Below are 23,045 nucleotides of genomic sequence, written 5' to 3'. Positions count from 1 at the left end.
GACATCAAGGACAACTAAAATCAGAACAGCAATGCCAACTGTATATGTTTGAGTGCATGTCTGGCACTATTACATATGTGTGTGTCTGTGTATGTGTGTATTTGAATGAGAGTGTGTGCATACGCATGTGTACAAACACCTGCACGGCATCAGCCTCAGGCAAACCGGCATTAGCTGTAAAAACACTACCCCTCAGTGTCATTCAAACATACTTTTTATTATGTTTTATTTAGACTTTATTTTTTACTTTTATCTTTGACCATCATTCTATTTCACGCACAGCAACTCCACTCCCACTTGTCTCCAATTCCACATCCCAACCCTCAGCTTCCCTCAGCCCATCCCACCTATCTCTGCTGGCCACCCTCTTCGGAATTCTACGCAACATATATCTTTCAACTACGCTGTGATGTTTAACGTACAATTTCAATCTATCTAATCGAATACAATCCACAGGCTGCATACTTTTACTAAGAGTATTAGAAATTGACTGACCCGGTCTCTCCAGATCTCCTAACAGTACTATTTCTAGGGTCAATTTTAGATCAATGCTATGCATTTTCAGCCATTTCTGAACCTGAGACCAGAAACAGGCTACCTGAGGACAATACCAAAATAAATTGTCTGTTGATTCTGTATCCTCACAACAAAATCTGCAGAGCTTCGATGATTTTATGCCCCAAATATTCAACATTTTGTTGGTGGCAAGAATTCTACATAGTCATTTTAGCTGAAAAGCACAAAGTCTTGAATCTTGAGTCATTTTATACAGTTGAAGTCGGAAGTTTACATACACCTTAGCCAAATACATTTAAACTCCGTTTTTCACAATTCCTGACATTTAATCCGAGTAAAAATTCCCTGTCTTAGGTCAGTTAGGATCACCACTTTATTTTAAGAATGTGAAATGTCAGAATAATAGTAGAGAGAATGATTTATTTCAGCTTTTAATTCTTTCGTCACATTCCCAGTGGGTCAGAAGATTACATACACTCAATTAGTATTTGGTAGCATTGCCTTTAAATTGTTTAACTTGGGTCAAACGTTTCAGGTAGCCTTCCACAAGCTTCCCACAATAAATTGGGTGAATTTTGGTCCATTCCTCCTGACAGAGTTGGTGTAACTGAGTCAGGTTTGTAGGCCTCCTTTGCTCGCACACGCTTTTTCAGTTCTGCCTACACATTTTCTATAGGATTGAGGTCAGGGCTTTGTGATGGCCACTCTAATACCTTGACTTTGTTGTCCTTAAGCCATTTTGCCAGAACTTTGGAAGTATGCTTGAGGTCATTGTCCATTTGGAAGACCCATTTGCGACCCAAGATTTAACTTCCTGACTGATGTCTTGAGATGTTGCTTCAATATATCCACATAATTTTCCTGCCTCATGATGCCATCTATTTTGTGAAGTGCACCAGACCCTCCTGCAGCAAAGTACGCCCACAACATGATGCTGCCACCCCCGTGCTTCACGGTTGGGATGGTGTTCTTCGGCTTGCAAGCCTCCCCCTTTTTCCTCCAAACATAACAATGGTCATTATGCCAAACAGTTCTATTTTTGTTTCATCAGACCAGAGGACATTTATCCAAAAGTACGATCTTTGTCCCCATGTGCAGTTGCAAACCGCTTTTTTATGGCGGTTTTGGAGCAGTGGCTTCTTCCTTGCTGAGTGGCCTTTCAGGTTATGTCGAAATAGTACTTGTTTTACTGTGGATATAGATACTTTTGTACCTGTTTCCTCCAGCATCTTCACAAGGTTCTATACTGTTGTTCTGGAATTGATTTGCACTTTTGGAACCAAAGTACGTTCATCTCTAGAAGACAGACCGCGTCTCCTTCCTGAGCGGTATGATGGCTGCATGGTCTCATGGTGTTTATACTTGCGTTCTATTGTTTGTACAGATGAACGTGGTACCTTCAGGCGTTTGGAAATTGCTCCCAAGGATGAACCAGACTTGTGGAGGTCAACAATTTTTTTCTGAGGTCTTGGCTGATTTCTTTTCATTTTCCCATGACTGAGTTTGAAGGTAGGCCTTGAAATACATCCACAGGTTCACCTCCAATTGACTAAAATGATGTCAATTAGCCTAACAGAAGCTTCTAAAGCCATGTCAACATTTTCTGGAATTTTCCAAGCCTTTTAAAGGCACAGTCAACTTAGTGTATGTAAACTTCTGACCCACTGGAATTGTGATACAGTGAATTATAAAGGAAATAATCTGTCTGTAAACAATTCTTGGAAAAATGACTTGTGTCATGCATAAAGTAGATGTCCTAACCGACTTGCTAAAACTATAGTTTGTTAACAAGAAATTTGTGGAGTGGTTGAAAAACGACTTTTAATGACTCCAACCTGTGTATGTAACCTTCCAACTTCAACTGTATATCAACTCATACACCCTGTACCATGGAATCGATACATCAAAAATATCTTCCCAACTATTTTGCAATCTGTATAGCACAGTTGTCAACATCCTAGTCCTCAGATGAAACTGGTATACTTTCCTATTTATGCTATTTTTATTGCTCTGCCAGTTTTGATCCTTTATATTGGGCAGACAGACAAGTTCCCTACCTCCTCCCGCTGCCACCTGCCTCCTCCATTTTTGGGGTAATGCTGTAATCAATTGGTTGTACTCCTGGATTGAGCAGACCTTCCCATACAACTCCATGAAGGACATAACTCCACCATTCCAATTTACATTATCATTTAAGAACAAAATACCCTTTTCAAACATCTTTCCCATAAATACAGGTGTTTTATCAACCAGCACATTTGAATTCAGCCATAATATTTGTTGTAATATTTTTTCTATCTTTTCAGGGGGATGAAATTGAAATTGTAACCAGCTCTGCAATGCTTGTTTGAAAAAGAGAGATACTTTGAAAAAAGTATAATTTTCAATTAATCTAAAATGAGACATGGCAATCTGCACAAAGGCAAAAAGGCCATTTTTAAACAATGGATGAGCTTTTCTTAGTAATCTGCTTGAGAATCATTTAGGGTTCAAGTTAACCTTTTGAATAAATGAAGCTTTTAGAGAGAGGTTTAGTGCTTTATATTTAATAATCTCAACCCACCCAATTCATATTCATTATATAGATAGGCACGCTTTATTTTGTCTGGTTTAGCATTGCAGATAAAGCGAAATATTTTTTGCTCATATGATTTGAAAAATGAATCATCAGGAGTAGGCAGCGTCATAAGTAAGTGAGTAAACTGAGATATGAGTAAGGAGTTAATAATAATTTTTCCATAAATAGACAGGTATTTACCTCTCCATGGTTGCAGGATCTTGTCTATTTTTTCAAGTTTTCTATTGAAATTCATTGTGGAGAGCTTATTTATATATTTTGTGATATGAATACCAAGTATGTCTACTTCACGATCAGCCCATTTTATAGGCAAACTGCAGGGTAGTGTAAAAGTTGTATTTTTTAAAGATCCAATACACTTATCATAATTAGGTTTTAATCCAGAGAGTACAGAAAAGTTATCTAGATCTTCAATGAGACATTGCAGGGATCTAGCTTGTGGACTTAATATAAAACTTGAGTCATCGGTGTACATGGACACCTTTGTTTTTAAGTCTTGGATTTCTAATCCTCCAATGTTGATATTAACAGATCTGATTTTAATAGCTAGCATTTCAATGGCCATAACGAATAGATATGGTGACAGCGGACACCCTTGTTTAACTCCTCTTGCCAATTCAAAACTCTCTGAGAAGTAGCCGTTATTTTCTATTTTACACCTGGGGTTGCTATACATTACTTTTACCTATTTTATAAGAGAATCACCGGGATTGAAAAATTCCAGGCGTTTATAAATAAAATCCCGTATTATTTTATCAAATGGCTTTTCAAAATCCGCTATAAAGACCAGGCCTGGCTTCTTAGATGTTTCATGATGTTCTATTATTTCTAGTAGTTGTCGTATATTATCTCCAATGTATCACCAATGTAAAAAACCTGTCTAATCAGGATGAACAATACCTGATAAAACCCTTTTAATTCTGAGTGCTATGCATTTCGCTAGTATTTTTGCATCACAACATTGAAGTGTAAGGGGCCTCCAGTTTTTTAGATAGACTGGATCTTTATATTTGCCTTCTGGGTCTTGTTTTAATAATAGAGAAATCAGATCTTCCTGCTGAGTACCTGACAGACTACCATTTCTAAAGGAGTAGTTAAAACAATCTAACAATGGAGCTTTTAGTACATCAAAAAAAGCTTGATATGCCTCTGCCGGTATGCCATCAAGCCCTGGTGTTTTTCCAGACTGAAAGGATTTAATAGCCTCAAATGATTTTCTGTACCTTTGTTAATTTACCATTTTTTATATTATTTGGAAAGAATTCCTTACCGTAATCTTCATTCAGTGGGAGAAGATGAGACAGAAAAGAGAACATCTGCCTAAAATATTTAGCTTCCTCTTTTAAAATATAATTAGGAGAATCATAAATGACTCTGTCTTCAGTAACAAGTTTCTGCGAAAAAAAATTGTTAGTGTTCCTGTATTGGAGATTCAGGAATAATTTTGTGCATTTTTCTCCATATTCCATCCAGTTTGCTTTATTTTTGTAATAGATTACATTAGATTGTTCTTGACTAAGTTCCTCAAATTCTTTTATTTTTCCTCTAACTTATTTTGTATCTCTGTTGTATCGTTTTTATTGCTATCTACCTGTACTAGTAGTTCATGTATTTCCCTTGTTAGTCTTGTCTCTTTTGCCAGAAACATTATTATTGATGAATATTGAATTGAATGACCTCTGAAGGTACATTTAAAGGTACCCGAAACAATAAGGGGATTTGCTGAACCTATAATATTCTGGAAAAATTCAGTTATAAATGATTTTGTCTTAGTTAAAAATAAGTTGTCCTCCAGTAAACTTTGATTACATTTCCAATATCCCCATCCAAGTGGAAATTCTATAAGAGTTATGTGAAGGCCAATTAGATGATGATCCGATCGCATTCTGTCTCCTATTAAAACTTTTTTAGCCTTTGATGCAAGAGCGAAAGAAACAAGGAAGTAGTCAGGACGACTAGCTTGATTAAGTCTCCTCCATGTATATCTCACTAGGTCAGGGTTTTTAGTGTCCAAATATCCATTATTTCTAATGTGTCCATAATATTTGTGATTTCCTTAAGGGCACGGTGATGATAGTTTGTAGAGTGATTTCCTTTACGGTCCATTGAGGTACTTAACACTTTGTTATAGTCTGCTATCATAATGATTTGATCATTTGTTGCCTGTAAGTTCAATAAATTGGTATAAATATTTTCAAAGAAGTATGGATCCTCCTGATTTGGACCATATAGATTAATGAGCAAAATCTCTTTTTCGTCCACTTTCATATTCAAAAGATCCACCTTCCTTGCGAATCATTCCTGACTGTTTAATCAAATCAAATCAAATTGATTTATATAGCCCTTCTTACATCAGCTGATATCTCAAAGTGCTGTACAGAAACCCAGCCTAAAACCAGCAAGTAAAACAGAACAGTTGGCAGAACAGGCAGAACAGTTGAAACTGGAGCAGCAGCACGGCCAGGTGGACTGGGGACAGCAAGGAGTCATCATGCCAGGTAGTCCTGAGGCATGGTCCTAGGGCTCAGGTCCTCCGAGAGAGAGAAAGAAAGAAAGAAAGAAAGAAAGAAAGAAAGAAAGAAAGAAAGAGAGAAAGAGAGAATTAGAGAGAGCATACTTAAATTCACACAGGACACCGGATAAGACAGGAGAAATACTCCAGATATAACAGACTGACCCTAGCCCCCCGACACATAAACTACTGCAGCAACTACATTCAGATCTACATTGTTGTTAATTAATATCATCACACCTTTTGAGTTCCTTTGTCCATGACAGAAAATTATTTCACCACCCCATTCCTTTTTCCATGCAACTTCATCTAAGGATGTAGAGTGAGTTTCCTGTAAACAGTATATGTTATATTCCTTTTCGTTTAGCCACGTAAAGACTGATCTTCTTTTTTTATAATCTGCTAAACCATTACAATTATAACTAGCTATACTTATTTCACCCCTTACCTTGACTAGATACTATTCTCAGTCTAAATTGACCATAATTAGTGCTTGTAAAGTTACTGCCGTCAGAGGTATTATGACGGTCAAAATTAGAGCTTTCAAATGTCTGATATTTAGAATTCAAGAAATACGTTCAATCAATATTTGTTTTATTCCCTTGCCTGTGAACCAATGCCACAGATGTTAGAAAATTGAGACAAGATATTATATGTGTAGTAAATCTGAGTAGGTTGATGTGTATGACATTGGATGTGATTTAGTGAGAGTGTGTACGATGTCTGCATAAGAGTAAGACTATAATGTGTGATGTCCAAATAAATAATAACTCCGCCAATTTGCATGGTTGAGTGTCTATGTGTGTAACATGTAGTGCGTATAGCCTTAATATTCATGATGATAATAGTAATCCATATCGTATCACCGTCACAGTTGCATCATAATTACCTTTAACATCATTGAAAAACACATCCCAGCATTTCCAAAGCCATTGACGTTTCACATGATCATGAAAGAGACCTTGCTTTACTCTAGAGACGGCTTCACTACAGTACAAATGTATTCCGTACAATATGTTATTATTCCCCAATGCCCCTATTCTGATATCTTCCCCTTGCTTGTTGTAAACATATATAAACATGTAAACAGACATAAAAAGATAGACAAACAAGAAACATATGTATATGAACAAGTGAATGTTAGCTGTACAGAAAGTTTGCCATCAAAGTGTAAAATAAACACAATCGTTGTGAATTTCAGCAAACTACTTAGAAAACACATAGAATTACTGTTTTCCTGTCATTCTATTCATTTAAAACATTTTCACATGATCTACAACCACTTTATTACTTGATTTTCTGAACGCTGGTCACGTTTTCAATGCTAATCCTATAGAATCAGCAACGGTCCAATGAATGTGTTTATTTTTGAACGCTCCAGCATGGAATTATTACCTTGTCTTAAACTGTATATTTTGAACTAGACTGTAGTCTGTCTGGTTGTCTGAGCTTGTAAGAGTCTGAACTTTGAGTTGTGTGATCTTAATTTGTCCATTTTGAGAACCTTATTTCAAGTGTGTGTGTGTGTGTGTGTGTGTGTGTGTGTGTGTGTGTGTGTGTGTGTGTGTGTGATTCAGGTGTGAGAAGTTGGCAGAGACGATCTGGCAGAACAGGCAGCAGATCAGGAGAGCAGAACACCTGAGACAACAGCTTCCTATCCCCGGCCCCATCGAGGAGCTACTGAACGACCTCAACAGCACCATCACAGACATCATCTCAGCACTGGTCACCAGGTGTGTGTGTACCTGCGTGTGTTTGTGTGTGTGTGAAGTTGTTGTTATTGTTCAATATCAAAGTGCAAGGTATTGTGAGAATAGTTTGTAGTGTGTTGGACTGTGTGCGAGTGGCTTTGAGCTGGAATGTGGGTGTGTGTAAATGTGAACTTCTTATAGACACACTTATCTTCAGGGTGTATGCTACTCTACAGTCATGTTTACACCCCCCATCTCCTCTGATGGGACTGAATGAAGAACAACTGAACTGTGTTATTTACCATATACTACACTCAGTGTGAACCCTTACACAAACCCTATCCTACTGACACAACCCCTGACTCCTTATGTGGCCAATAGAGCGTGAGATTACGTTTATTACCAGAATTAAATTAGAAATGACTCAGCACCGCACATCACGGGAGCCCGGTTATATGACTCTGTGGAGCAGCAAAGCGTGTGTGTGTGTTTGACTCTGTGCTGAACCCAAGCTGGGCTGTTCCGGGGCAGAGGGAGCAAGCTGCTGATCGTTCCTCCAGCAACCCAGCCCAGCTCTGCTCCCAACCCCTGCTGAACCTACCAATGAACACACAAACACAACCTCATTCAGCCTGCATTTACCCTCAACGCTACAAGGAGGGAGAGATGGAGGGAGGAGAGAGGGAGGCCTGCTATAGATCCGAAATGAGAAAGAAAACAGGAGGGAGAGTGAACGGTTTAGAAAAGGAGAGGAAGATACAGTACGAGGAAGAGGAGGAGTGAACCGTTTCAAGGACATTAAGTGAAAGAAAGAAGGGGGATACGAAAGAGGGTCGATACGAAAGCTAAAGAGACAAAAAGTGTTGGAGACTAGAGATGAAGAGTCTACAATGATGGGGAGATGGGGAGAAAGGCTAACAGGCTCAGAAAGTTAGCTTGAGTTCCATGGTAGAGTGTTGTAGCCCTGGGGGCACTGTCTGTCAGCCCGTATCAGTCCGCCAGCCTCACTGACTGGATCAGGAAGTCTTCTGAGTGCTCCCAGAACCCTCTGCTCTCTCCTTATTCCAGCTGTTGTCCCCACAAAGACCCATAATGCACTGTGGTCCCCACAGAGACCCATAATGCACTGAGAAGCTGTTTCATTGTCAGAACGATGTCCGTTAGGCCACAGACAGGGGAGCGTTGAGAGCGTAAAAACTAGAGGTTGACCGATTATGATTTTTTTTCCTCAACGCCGATACTGATACCGATTATTGGCGGGCCAAACCCCCCCGATACCGATTAATCGGCCGATTGTTTTATTTCTTTACTTATTTGTAATAATGACAATTACAACAATACTGAATGAACACTTATTTTAACTTAATATAATACATCAATAAAATCAATTTAGCCTCAAATAAATAATGAAACATGTTCAATTTGGTTTAAATAATGCACAAACAAAGTGTTGGAGAAGAAAGTAAAAGTGCACTATGTGCCATGTAAAAAAAGATAACGTTTAAGTTCCTTGCTCAGAACATGAGAACATATGAAAGCTGGTGGTTCCTTTTAACATGAGTCTTCAATATTCCCAGGTAAGAAGTTTTAGGTTGTAGTTATTATAGGAATTATAGGACTATTTCTCTCTATACGATTTGTATTTCATATACCTTTGACTATTGGATGTTCTTATAGGCACTTTAGTATTGCCAGTGTAACAGTATAGCTTCCGTCCCTCTCCTCGCTCCTACCTGGGCTCGAACCAGGAACACATTGACAACAGCCACCCTCGAAGCAGCATTACCCATGTAGAGGAAGGGAAACAACTACTCCAAGTCTCAGAGCGAGTGACGTTTGAAACGCTATTAGCGCGCACCCGGCTAACTAGCTAGCCATTTCACATCGGTTACACCAGCCTAATCTTGGGAGTTGACAGGCTTGAAGTTATAAACAGCGCAATGCATTGCGAAGGGCTGCTAGCAAACGCAAAAAAGTGCTGTTTGAATGAACGCTTACGAGCCTGCTGCTGCCTACCATCGCTCAGTCAGACTGCTATATCAAATCATAGACTTAATTATAACATAATAACACACAGAAATACGAGCCTTAGGTCATTAATATGGTCGAATCCGGAAACTATCATCTCGAAAACAAAACGTTTTTCCTGTCAGTGCAATACGGAACCGTTCCGTATTTTATCTAACTGGTGGCATCCCTAAGTCTAAATATTCCTGTTACATTGAACAACCTTCAATGTTATGTCATAATTACGTAAAATTCTGGCATAATAGTTCGCAACGAGCCAGGCGGCCCAAAATGATGCATATACCCTGACTGCGTGCAATGAACGCAAAATGACACAATTTCACCTGGTTAATATTTCCTGCTAACCTGGATTTCTTTTAGCTAAATATGCAGGTTTAAAAATATATACTTCTGTGTATTGATTTTAAGAAAGGCATTGATGTTTATGGTTAGGTACAGTCGTGCAACGATTGTGCTTTTTTCGCAAATGCGCTTTTGTTAAATCATCCCCGTTTGGCGAAGTCGGCTGTCTTTGTTTGGAAGAAATAGTCTTCACAGTTCGCAACGAACCAGGCGGCCCAAACTGCTGCATATACCCTGACTCTGTTTGCAAGAGAAGTGACACATTTTCCCTAGTTAAAAGAAATTCATGTTAGCAGGCAATATTAACTAAATATGCAGGTTTAAAAATATATACTTGTGTATTGATTTTAAGAAAGGCATTGATGTTTATGGTTGGAGCAACGTGTACCTAAGCGATTATATGCAACGCAGGACAGGCTAGATAAACTAGTAATATCATCAACCATGTGTAGTTAACTAGTGATTATGTTAAGATTGATAGTTTTTTTATAAGATAAGTTTAATGCTAGCTAGCAACTTACCTTGGCTTCTTACTGCATTCGCGTAACAGGCAGGCTCCTCGTGGAGTGCAATGTAAAGCAGGTGGTTAGAGCGTTGGACTAGTTAACCATAAGGTTGCAAGATTGAATCCCCGAGCTGACAAGGTAAAAATATGTAATTGAAAATAAGAATGTGTTCTTAACTAACTTGCCTAGTTATAAAAATCGGCCAAATCGGCATCCAAAAATACCGATTTCCGATTGTTATGAAAACGTGAAATCGGCCCTAATTAATCGGCCATTCCGATTAATCGGTCGACCTCTAGTAAAAACACTACTTTTAAAGTCCATACTACTGCATTGGTGTTTCCTCCCCTCTTAATTCGCTCTTTCCTGCTCTCCAGCGAAACCACACCCACATCCCCTCTACTGTTCCCTCTAAACCTCTAGCAGGCACCTGGGAGGGAGGCTAGGGGGGAGGGAGGGTATCTCATCACTGCCTGCTCATATTGAGCTCGGTCAGCCAAGCCTAAAACACAAGGCCCTCCGTGCCTGAATGAATGAGCATCACTCTGCCTGTGTGTGTGTAGCGTTTGTCTGTCTGTGCGTGTTTATGTGTGGGAGCATGGAGAGCAGACAGCTTGCATACTGTGTAACTTTCAAAAGCAGGTCAAATAGACGTAATAGGCAGTAGTAATGTTGCACTATCCCTTTAAAGCAATCCGCTACACTTTCCTCTGACTCTAATCTGTCTGTCTGTCTGTCTGTCTGTCTGTCTGTCTGTCTGTCTGTCTGTCTGTCTGTCTGTCTGTCTGTCTGTCTGTCTGTCTGTCTGTCTGTCTGTCTGTCTGTCTGTCTCTCTTTCTCTCTTTCTCTCTTTCTCTCTCCCTTCCTCTCCTCTCTCTCTCTCTCTCTCTCTCTGTCTCTCTCTCCCCCTCCCTCCCTCCCTCCCTCCCTCCAGCACCTTTATCATAGAGAAGCAACCTCCCCAGGTGCTGAAAACCCAGACCAAGTTTGTCGCCACAGTGCGCCTCCTAGTGGGCGGGAAGCTCAATGTGCACATGAACCCCCCGCAGGTCAAGGCCACCATCATCAGTGAACAGCAGGCGAAGGCCTTGCTCAAGAACGAGAACACCAGGAAGTAAGTCACAGCATAGAGCCCCCTCATCACTGATATCTATTGCCACAGTGGAATCTATCGAGCAAGTGAAGATTCCACATTTAGATGATACTTTTGGGCGTGCTACATCCCACGTTCCACACACCTAATAGAACCCTAAAGTAGGTTGTGTATAAATGTTATCTTCTTTCCTAGTACTAAAAGAATAGCCGTGTTATCCCTAGCCCAGGGGCAAATTTGGGTAGCATATTGCCAGATTGTCAGCGTTGGCATCCTGAAAAAAACTTGCCTCACATAAATTGAAATTAGTCATTCCCCTTCATGCTCTGTGAAAGTTTCATGACTCTATGATTAATACATCTGCTGAAGCATCTACCTCTCCTCCTCCTCCTCCTCCCCCCTCTCCCAGTGACAGCAGTGGAGAGATCCTTAACAACAACTGTGTGATGGAGTACCACCAGGCCACAGGAACACTCAGTGCCAACTTCAGGAACATGGTGAGGATGGACTGGACCAGGGTAGAGGATGGATGGGACCAGTGAGTCTCAGTCTGTAATACCACACCTAGAGAAGATTCTCTTCAGAGACAAATCCCAGCTAAACTGGAATCCAAGAGGCTTTTGGAGATTCTGCATTCTCATACAGATAGCATGTTACTCAGCCCACATGCTGTTTTGAGTTCCCTAGGGAACATGTAAACATGTAAACTCTGGCTTAAATGGATACTCTGGGATTTTGGCAATGAACTTGTCAATACCATTTTTATGTCTCTATTTACAGAATGAAGTTAAAGGCAGAATGTTAATAAATATGCATTGGCTTGCGAAACTACCTCTAACTTCCTTCATACTGGACACAGGGACATAAAAATGGTATCCAAATCAAATTCATTTATATAGCATAGATGTTCAAATGTTCATAGATGACTAGCATGGTCAAATAATAATAATCACAGTAGTTGTTGAGGGTGCAACAGGTCAGCACCTCAGGAGTAAATGTCAGTTGGCTTTTCATAGCCGATCATTGAGAGTATCTCTACCGCTCCTGCTGTCAGCAGGTCTGGGACAGGTAGCACGTCCGGTGAACAGGTCAGGGTTCCATAGCTGCAGGCAGAACAGTTGAAACTGGAGCAGCAGCACGGCCAGGTGGACTGGGGACAGCAAGGAGTCATAATGCCAGGTAGTCCTTAGGCATGGTCCTAGGGCTCAGGTCCTCCGAGAGAAAGAAAGAAAGAATTAGAGAGAGCATACTTAAATTCACACAGGACACCGGATAAGACAGGACAAATACTCCAGATATAATAGACTGACCCTAGCCCCCCGACACATAAACTACTGCAGCATAAATACTGGAGGCTGAGACAGGAGACACTGTGGCCCCATCCGATGATACCCCCGGACATTGCCAAACAGGCAGGATATAACTCCACCCACTTTGCCAAAGCACAGCCCCACACCATGAACTTACCATCCTGAGACAAGGCCGAGTATAGCCCACAAAGATCTCCGCCATGACTCTGCGGAAGTAGACAAAGTGCCTCATTGCCAAAATCCCAAAGTATCCCTTTAAGTCTGCTCCTGGAATGAAAGGGGATCATGTATTTTCTTTTTTTACCTTTATTTAACTAGGCAAATCAGAACAAATTCTTATTTTCAATGTTGACCTAGGAACAGTGGGTTAACTGCCTGTTCAGGAGCAGAACAACAGATTTGTACCTTGTCAGCTCAGGGATTACTAGTCCAACGCTCTAACCACTAGGCTATCCTGCCGCCCCACACATGTATGTGTGTGATCAGAGAACAGCTCCTCAAAGTGAATAGTCTAGAAGATGTTTGTGTGCTGTGCTGCTGTCCTCTCCTCAACCCTCATGATCGTCCTCTCTGACCCCGCCTCCTCTTTCATGTAGTCTTTGAAGAGGATCAAGCGCTCGGACCGGCGAGGGGCGGAGTCTGTGACAGAGGAGAAGTTTACCATTCTGTTTGAATCTCAGTTTAGCGTCGGGGGTAATGAGCTGGTCTTTCAGGTTAAGGTAAGAACTGATAACCTGGTCCCAGATCTGTTTGTGCTGTTTTGCCAACTCTTATCAATACAGCACACACAGGCTTAAGAAGAGATGAGCAGAGTGGTGGACTAGCCCAAGGTGAGCTGTTGGCTCTAGTCTAACCTAACGCCTCAACAGCCTGACGAGAAGAAAATAAACTGTCGGGGGAGGTTCTCTTCTCCACTGTTCAACCAATCCAGTAAATGTGGAGGAGGAGTTAAGCTGGAGTGTCACCTTGTTAAATTCCAAAAGAGGAAGTCATGTCACAGGCTCTCTTTCCATTTCCACTGAAAACCAGATGCATCCAGTTGTCGTCGACGCGCAGAGGGTGGCTCAGTCAATACACCATGTTCCTTACCCTGCTCCTTCAGTGACCATATTCTAAGTAGTAATCATTGTTAAAGCTATGTCACACAAGAAAAATGACCTTCACATTGTCAATGGTACAGGAAACAAATATGTATTTCTCAGAATGATATGGATTTTTTGGTTGGAACACAAAGTGCTGTACAGTAGGTTAAAGTGGAAACATGTTTTACATGAGTTTCCTTATATATACTGTATTTGATACACATACACATCATTGTGTTTGTAATGACCTTTTTCTTCTCTCTCTCTCTCTCTCTCTCTCTCTCTCTCTCTCTCTCTCTCTCTCTCTCTCTGTCAGACGTTATCACTTCCTGTGGTGGTGATCGTCCATGGTAGCCAAGACAATAACGCCACAGCAACAGTGCTGTGGGACAACGCTTTTGCCGAACCCGTAAGTTCAGTGTGATCATCGTGCTGTGTGTATGATGATGTCTTTAACACTTTACATTGTTTTGTTTTTCTCTTGATGGACGTTCTAGCGTTGCCCTGGTTTAGGGTCCTTAACCCTCTCTCCTCTCCTCCTCCCCAGGGTCGGGTGCCCTTCATAGTGCCTGACAAGGTGCTGTGGCCCCAGCTGTGTGAGGCCCTCAACATGAAGTACAAGGCGGAGGTGCAGAGTAACCGTGGCCTCTCAGAGGAGAACCTGGTCTTCCTGGCCCAGAAAGCCTTCAGTAGCTCCAGCATCAACCCTGATGACTACCGCGGCATGACCATGACCTGGTCCCAGTTCAACAGGGTAAGACCAGGGAGGGTCTCAAATGGCACCATATTTCCTATGTGGTGCACTACTTTTGACCAGGGCCCATCTTTTGACAAGAACCCTATGGGCACTGATCAAAAGTAGTGCACTTTGTAGTGAGTAGGGTGCCATGTGGGACACAGCCCATGACTACTGACCAGTGGACTACAAGACCTGACCTCTGCATTAGGAACAAGTTGTTCCAGAGGGGTGATATCATCTCTTTGATGCTCAGTGGGAATCTATTGTAGAGTTTTTACCATGCCTGGTTTGTGTATATTTAATTTAGATGTGAGTATTTGCCACTGCAGACACAGTTTACCTCTTTGGTGTTCCTTCCCATGTTCAGAGTAATGATTCCACTATATCTTCATTGGGGCCGGCAGGTTGCCTAGTAGTTAGAGCGTTGTGCTAGTAACCGAAAGGTTGCTAGATCGTATCCCCGAGCTGACAAGGTAGAAATCTGTCGTTTTGCCCCTAAACAATGCAGTTATCCCACTGTTCCTAGGCCGTCGTTGTAAATAAGAATTTGTTCTTAACTGACTTGCCTAGTTAAATAAAGGTTAAATAAAAATTAATTAAAATCTGCTCTCCTCGGGCTGAGCGAGTCTCTAATGTGTTTCTCTCTAAGGCTGCGTCCCTAATGGTACCATATTCCCTACATAGGGCCCTGGTCAAAGGTAGTGCATTAGGTAGGGAATAGGGTGCCATTTAGTCTGATGAGCTCTAGTCGGCTGGCCGTGAGGTCCTCAGGTCTGGTTAATGGGCCTGTTTGTCCAGACAGGAAGGGCTAATTCAGCCCCAGGCCTCATTGGCTCCCTCTAACCAGCCCCTGATTACAGAGAGCACACTCACATTCAGACCTCATTCACCACAGAGCATCAGCCTCATTAGAGCGAGAGAGGGCCTAGTAACAGGAGCTGGAACATGCACCTCAGAGCTCACTCACTGATACACACTTGCACATGTGTATACACACGTGTGTATGCACACACACACACTGTAACGCCCTGGCCATAGAGAGGGGTTTTTTGTTCTTTATTGTGGTTAGGCCAGGGTGTTACATTGGGTGGGCGTTCTATGTACTTTTTCTAGGTTTTTTGTATTTCTTTGTTTTGGGCCGTGTGTGACTCCCAATCAGGCACAGCTGAAGTTCATTGTTGTTGATTGGGAGTCACACATAAGGAGCAGGTTTTTCCTTTGGTTTTTGTGGGGGATTGTTTTCTGTCTCGTTCGTTTTGACCAGACAGGACTGTTAGCTTTCGTTGCTGTTTGATGTTTTGTTTATAGTGGTTCATTTTATTAAATATTTATAATGAATCCACAACCTCCACTGCATCTTGGTTTTCTTGCGACGACAGCCGTTACACACACACGCATACTTACAACCCCCCCCCCACACACGCACACCAACACATTAACCCAGTGTACTCTGCATTGATGCAACAGTCATACTGATCTGAACTGGATGGATGGATGTAAGGGGGTCAGCTGAACTCTGGGAAATATCTCTCACTGACTGACTGTCTATTGTAATTGCTGCTCTACACTAAATCAAATCAAATGTATTTATAAAGCCCTTCTTACATCAGCTGATATCTCAAAGTGCTGTACAGAAACCCAGCCTAAAACCCCAAACAGCCAGCAATGCAGATGTAGAAGCACGGTGGCTAGGAAAAACTCCCTAGAAAGGCCAGAACCTAGGAAGAAACCTAGAGAGGAACCAGGCTATGAGGGGTGGCCAGTCCTCTTCTGGCTGTGCCAGGTAGAGATTTTTAACAGAACATGGCCAAGATGTTCAAATGTTCATAGATGACCAGCATGGTCAAATAATAATAATCACAGTAGTTGTCGAGGGTGCAACAGGTCAGCACCTCAGGAGTAAATGTCAGTTGGCTTTTCATAGCCGATCATTCAGAGTATCTCTACCGCTCCTGTTGTCTCTAGAGAGTTGAAAACAGCAGGTCTGGGACAGGTAGCACGTCCGGTGAACAGGTCAAGGTTCCATAGCCGCAGGCAGAACAGTTGAAACTGGAGCTACTCTGTATGTGTGAGGAGAGCTTAGTGCGACTAAACACAGACAACAAATTGTTTATCGACTGTATCAAACCCAATGTCCCAATCCCTCTAACCTACAGGAGAGTCTGCCTGGCAGGAATTTCACGTTCTGGCAGTGGTTTGATGGGGTCATGGAACTCACAAAAAAACATCTCAAACCACACTGGAATGATGGGTAAGAATTATTTTTTTAAATGTCTATATTCCTAGAATTTCTACTCCAGAATAACCTGTGGAAATGAGGTTTGACTTGGATTGTGTGTTAGTGTAACAGGAGATGCCTGCAGCGTGCACACACTGCTCAAGTAGACAGGGAAATGGACAGAGAAAATGGCTCAACTAAGCTAAAGTCCTCTTTTTGTTGTCGTTTGAATGGCAGCTGTAATGTGCTTTCTTTAGTGAGTCTTCTTGATAGAGTGCACTTGGTGTTTTTTCTCCTTAAGCCCCTCTGCTGTTGCAGCCTCACATTTTGATTGCTTTTTTAATCTCAACGAGCCTACCAAAAGGCCCTCCCCACAATGGACACGGCTTTACCATAGCAACCACAGAGATATTTATCCCTACCTGTAATGGGTCAAGAGGATACAATTATTGTAGGGGAAGGGGGGCGGCATGACAATGTATGTAACAATGTATCTTTGTCTATCTCTGTCCTTATATCCTCCTCCTGTCCTCCTCATGTTGTCCTCCTCCTGTCCTCCTTCTGTCCTCCTCATGTTCTCCTCCTGTCCTTCTCATGTCCTCCTCATGTCCTCCCCCTGTCCTCCCCCTGTCTTCCCCCTGTCCTCCTCCTGTCCTCCTCCTGTCCTCCTGTCCTCCTCATGTCCTCCTCATGTCCTTCTCATGCCCTCCTCCTGTCCTCCTCCTGGGCTTTTTATTCTTTGTACATTTGTCTGTCTGTTTTCCCTCTCCATATCTCCCTCTTGATGTCTCTCCCCTTCTCTCTCTCTCTCTCTCTCTCTCTCTCTCTCTCTCTGTCTCTCTCTCTCTCTCTCTCTCTCTCTCTCTCTCTCTCTCTCTCTCTTTCTCTCTCTCTCTTCCTTCCTCCGTTCTCTATGTACAGGGCGATCCTGGGATTTGTGAACAAGCAGCAGGCTCAGGACATGTTGATGTCCAAACCCAACGGGACCTTCCTGCTCCGCTTCAGCGACTCTGAGATCGGAGGGATCACTATCGCCTGGGTGGCTGAGAACCCCAACAAACCAGGTACTGACAACCAACCAATCAAGCGATCAATCAATTCATTATTTTGTCAGTTAGACAATTAACAAATTAATCTTTGACGGAGAAGGTCTGTAAAAATAGCCAAGTAGGAACTATAACAAGTGTGTCTATGTTTCCAGGGGAGAGAATGGTGTGGAACCTCATGCCCTACACAGCCAAAGACTTCTCCATCCGCTCTCTGGCTGACCGCATCAGTGACCTCAACCACCTCCTGTTCCTCTACCCAGACAGACCCAAGGATGAGGTCTTCTCCAAATACTACACGCCACCCCTGTGTATGTACCTAACCTCTATTCATCTCTATAAAAATAAATGATGACATATAATTATACTGTAGTATCTATTCTCTATATCTGTTGCAATTTGGTCAGATAGAGGCTTATAACAGCCACTCTGAGGAACCTGTGAATGTGGACCATATCTGCAGTCTGAACATAGCGATTCTCCCTGTCTCTCCTTCCCTTGCCATTCTCTCTTACAGCCAAAGCAGTGGATGGATACGTGAAACCGCAGATCAAACAAGTGGTACCAGAGTAAGTCTCTCTTTCTCTGTGGCGATAGGGCTGATTTAATCACCTAACAATGTGGCCTGAATGCAGATCAACCATTAGGTCTTCACTCCAGATGGAGGAACCAATTAGAGCCCAGCATCCATGGGCCTGAGGGCGCCTCTCTCCCTCTCATCACTGCACTTAGTCATGTCAGTCTGGGTAATGAGTTAGCAGGGTCCCTATTGTTACCAAGGGTCTGTGGGCCTCTCAGTGGGAAGGCTCCAGGTGCTGCTGCCCAGCACCCTGCCTAACCTGATCCTGCTGCTCAAAGGGACTGGTAATTAATGAAGCAGAGGAGGCAGAGGAGGAGCGGGAGGAGGGGGTGGTGGTGAGGGATGGTGATGACGGTTGCCGTGGTAACCGACAAAGCTGGCGTTCGGAATGACGTTCTCTGGCTCGTGCTCGTTTGTCTGTATGTCTGTTTGTCTGGACCTGCAGGTTCACCACGACCAATCCTGACCCAGCAGCAAACCCCACCTACATGGATCACGGAGCCTCCCCTGTTGTCAGTCACCCTCCAAACTACGGCATATACCCGCCTATGTGAGTATAGATTACATATGTGTGTGTGAGTGTGAGGTGTGCGTGTCTGATGGCCTGTGTTACTAACTGGTTCCAGTGTTGTGAGGTGTGTGTGTGTCTGATGGACTCTGTGTTACTAACTTGTTGCTGTGTTGTGAGGTGTGTGTGTGTCTGATGGCCTGTGTTACTAACTGGTTCCTGTGTTGTGAGGTGTGTGTGTGTCTGATGGCCTGTGTTACTAACTTGTTGCTGTGTTGTGAGGTGTGTGTGTGTCTGATGGCCTGTGTTACTAACTGGTTCCAGTGTTGTGAGGTGTGTGTCTGATGGCCTGTGTTACTAACTGGTTCCAGTGTTGTGAGGTGTGTGTGTCTTATGGCCTGTGTTACTAACTGGTTCCTGTGTTGTGAGGTGTGTGTGTGTCTGATGGCCTGTGTTACTAACTGGTTCCTGTGTTGTGAGGTGTGTGTCTGATGGCCTGTGTTACTAACTGGTTCCTGTGTTGTGAGGTGTGTGTCTGATGGCCTGTGTTACTAACTGGTTCCTGTGTTGTGAGGTGTGTGTGTCTGATGGCCTGTGTTACTAACTGGTTCCTGTGTTGTGAGGTGTGTGTGTCTGATGGCCTGTGTTGCTAACTGGTTCCTGTGTTGTTAGGTGTGCGTGTCTGATGGCCTGTGTTACTAACTGGTTCCTGTGTTGTGAGGTGTGTGTGTCTGATGGCCTGTGTTACTAACTGGTTCCTGTGTTGTGAGGTGTGTGTGTCTGATGGCCTGTGTTACTAACTGGTTCCTGTGTTGTGAGGTGTGTGTGTGTCTGATGGCCTGTGTTACTAACTGGTTCCTGTGTTGTGAGGTGTGTGTGTGTCTGATGGCCTGTGTTACTAACTGGTTCCTGTGTTGTGAGGTGTGTGTCTGATGGCCTGTGTTACTAACTGGTTCCTGTGTTGTGAGGTGTGTGTCTGATGGCCTGTGTTACTAACTGGTTCCTGTGTTGTGAGGTGTGTGTGTCTGATGGCCTGTGTTACTAACTGGTTCCTGTGTTGTGAGGTGTGTGTGTGTGTGTCTAATGGCCTGTGTTACTAACTGGTTCCTGTCTTGTGAGGTGTGCGTGTCTTATGGCCTGTGTTACTAACTGGTTCCTGTGTTGTGAGGTGTGTGTCTGATGGCCTGTGTTACTAACTGGTTCCTGTGTTGTGAGGTGTGTGTGTGTGTCTGATGGCCTGTGTTACTAACTGGTTCCTGTGTTGTGATATGTGTGTGTGTGTGTCTGATGGCCTGTGTTACTAACTGGTTCCTGTCTTGTGAGGTGTGTGTCTGATGGCCTGTGTTACTAACTGGTTCCTGTGTTGTGAGGTGTGCGTGTCTGATGGCCTGTGTTACTAACTGGTTCCTGTGTTGTGAGGTGTGTGTGTCTGATGGCCTGTGTTACTAACTGGTTGCTGTGTTGTGAGGTGTGTGTGTGTCTGATGGCCTGTGTTACTAACTGGTTCCTGTGTTGTGAGGTGTGTGTGTGTCTGATGGCCTGTGTTACTAACTGGTTGCTGTGTTGTGAGGTGTGTGTCTGATGGCCTGTGTTACTAACTGGTTCCTGTGTTGTGGCAGGAGTGACTCCATGTTAGATGCGGATGGTGACTTTGACCTGGATGACACCATGGACGTGGCGCGACACGTTGAGGAGCTGCTGCGGCGACCGATGGAGAGCCAATGGAGCGGCCAGCAGTCGTGACCCTCAATCTCTGACCCCTGACACCAACAAAAGAACCCTGCACCTTTTGACATTTCTGATGGTTTAATTCCATTCATTTCCTCGTGTTTTATTTCAGATAGCTATATTGTGAAATGTTAATAATGTTTGTGATTGTTTTTTAGTTTTTTCTTCTCGGCAAGCAAACTGCATGTCAGTGACCTTTTTTCAGTTTGTCTCCGTGCGTATTTGTAAAACAGACTAGGTATAAATGCAAAAAACAACAATGTTACAGTATTGTATAAAAAAAAAGTCATTCAATTCACGCATGCATTTTCATTTGGTCATAATTCTAACTGTCACGTTCCTCGTATTCTCCCTCATCGGAAGATATGTCGAAATCACTTGATGACCAATACGCAGCGGGTTGACTGTTCCACATCATATGGAAACGACAAAACAAAATAAACACGCAAAGGCGAAAGGTGACAGTTTCACAGGAGAAACGAAACCCAGTGCAAAATACAATTACCCACAAATACCAAACACAAACACACCCCACTATATGGGACTCTCAATCAAAGGCAGATAGACAACACCTGCCTTCAACTGAGAGTCCCAACCCCAATTAACCAAACATAGACATACACCTACACATAGAAAACCTAACCTAGAACCTAACCCAACACTCACAACCCCACTATACCATAACCAAACATAACTCTGCCACGTCCTGACCAAATATAATACAAAAATACCTAAGTATATGGTCAGGACGTGACACTAACAAAGATTTTTGAAGAGCACTCTCCACAACCGGTATGAAGTCATTTAAACAGTTGTACTGTTTTTGTTTTTTGTTTAGTTATTTTATTATTGTAAATGGTTTATCAACAGAGTTTTTTAATTCAACCCTCCCTCTGCCAAGAAAGAGAAAAACTTAAATGAAGAATTTGTTGTTGTTATTGACACCATCATCGGATTTGTTGCTAAGGGAAGTTTCAATTAGTAGTATAATAATTCTGAATCTTTACACACTAAACTCCAAGCAGAATGGCTCTCATTTCATTCTCAGAGCACACTGAGTATCTATGTCACACACACGTGCGCACACACACAAGGATACACACACACGCACACACACACACACACACACACACACACACACACACACACACACACACACACACACACACACACACTGTTGCATAATATACATCAGCTCCAACTGAAACTTGGGGACTTTGGGCCCCCTCTACACTCACAGGGATATTTTAGTTTCCTGTATTTGCACACAGATGCAATGTAAATACAAGCATGTATCCAGCATGGCCACTCAAGTCTCTGGACAGCCCATAGAGAAAAGATAGATGACTCATCATTAATATAACCCGTTTTTAACATGGCCATTGCCATTGAGGTCTTCCACCATTTTAAAGTTGTCATCTGGGTGGGGATTCCTATGGGTTGGGAGCAATCAGCCAATGAAGAAGAATAACATGTACTACTTTAGTACCTCAACAGTGCTGCCCATGCTGTCACACAGACGCTTTAATGGCACAGATATAAAGATGAGTCCTCTATCTATCTCCCCTCCATACCCCTGTAGATGATGTATGTGCCATCAACGCTAACTCTCACTACCACTCTCTGTCTGTCTGTCTGTCTGTCTGTCTGTCTGTCTGTCTGTCTGTCTGTCTGTCTGTCTGTCTGTCTGTCTGTCTGTCTGTCTGTCTGTCTGTCTGTCTGTCTGTCTGTCTGTCTGTCTGTGTCTGGTGTTTTAAACAACTCATTTGGTCATGTCTTGTTATTGGTTGTGATGTCTAGTGTTGACAATCTATTTGGGGAGCTGTTTGGATGTGTGTAGGGGAGCTGAGGTCACTGGGGGGTGTGTGGAGGTTGGGGTTTAGTTGGGAGATCTGTAGGAAAGTCCATTGCTAGGACTGATGGTAGAAGAGTCTCTATACTGGGTCCTTATTGGCTTAGTATTGTGCATCTGCTGAAGTACACTAACTACTCAATCCATAGCCTGAGATGACTAGTGGAGATCTAATTCTACTCATTTTACCATGGGGCAGAGATGCATGTTTTGAAGATTTAAAGCTAATTCCCTGCAATGCTACCAGTTTTGCCATTGGGTGGCGATACATTTTTACAGTTTTAAAGCAAATTTCCTGTAATTCTACACATTTTGCCATTACTTATGTCATGTTAATGATATCTGAGTGAGTGTGACTAGCTAGACTAACTTGCCACTGTAAGCTGTTAGCCGACATGGCTAATTAAGTGACTGTCAGTGACAAAACAGGAGAAAAACTGCTGATGCACAAGCACATTTCGAACCTTCACCTTCTAACTTTCAACAGTAAATTTAGAACCCAAATGAGTTTTTTTTTTTAAATGGCCCGGGCCCTAAGCGACCGCTGATATTGCTTATGTCTGGAGCCAGCCCTGATGGTACTCCTGTCTGTCTGTCTCTCTGTCTGTTTTTTCTCTCTCTGTCGATCTCTGTCAGTAAGCCTGTCTTCTGTTTGCTGTTATTACTGATCACTGTTACTAAATCTGCATCTGCATGTGCATGTCTGTCTCTGTGTG

At 42.7% G+C, this 23,045-nt stretch overlaps 1 protein-coding gene across 3 annotated transcripts in view; it reads left to right on the top strand.

Moving 5' to 3' along the window:
* The window catches only part of LOC115171115 (signal transducer and activator of transcription 5B), a 101,731-nt gene extending 80,956 nt beyond the window's left edge, over positions 1–20,775 (top strand). For all 3 annotated transcript variants that reach the window (XM_029727629.1, XM_029727632.1, XM_029727630.1), the window contains 12 exons: positions 7,184–7,339; positions 11,108–11,287; positions 11,676–11,763; positions 13,173–13,295; positions 13,975–14,067; positions 14,206–14,412; positions 16,554–16,648; positions 17,537–17,679; positions 17,817–17,972; positions 18,179–18,230; positions 18,687–18,791; positions 20,369–20,775. In XM_029727629.1, coding sequence (XP_029583489.1) covers positions 7,184–7,339; positions 11,108–11,287; positions 11,676–11,763; positions 13,173–13,295; positions 13,975–14,067; positions 14,206–14,412; positions 16,554–16,648; positions 17,537–17,679; positions 17,817–17,972; positions 18,179–18,230; positions 18,687–18,791; positions 20,369–20,492 — 1,522 coding nt within the window. In that variant the 3' untranslated portion in view covers positions 20,493–20,775. The remainder of the gene's footprint in view (positions 1–7,183; positions 7,340–11,107; positions 11,288–11,675; positions 11,764–13,172; positions 13,296–13,974; positions 14,068–14,205; positions 14,413–16,553; positions 16,649–17,536; positions 17,680–17,816; positions 17,973–18,178; positions 18,231–18,686; positions 18,792–20,368) is intronic.
* Positions 20,776–23,045: the final 2,270 nt, after the last annotated feature.

The sequence above is a fragment of the Salmo trutta genome, chromosome 32 (genome assembly GCF_901001165.1).
Source record: "Salmo trutta chromosome 32, fSalTru1.1, whole genome shotgun sequence".
NCBI lineage: Eukaryota > Metazoa > Chordata > Actinopteri > Salmoniformes > Salmonidae > Salmo > Salmo trutta.
The sequence above is the reverse complement of the archived record's forward strand: the minus strand, read 5'-3'. Positions and strand labels throughout refer to the sequence as shown.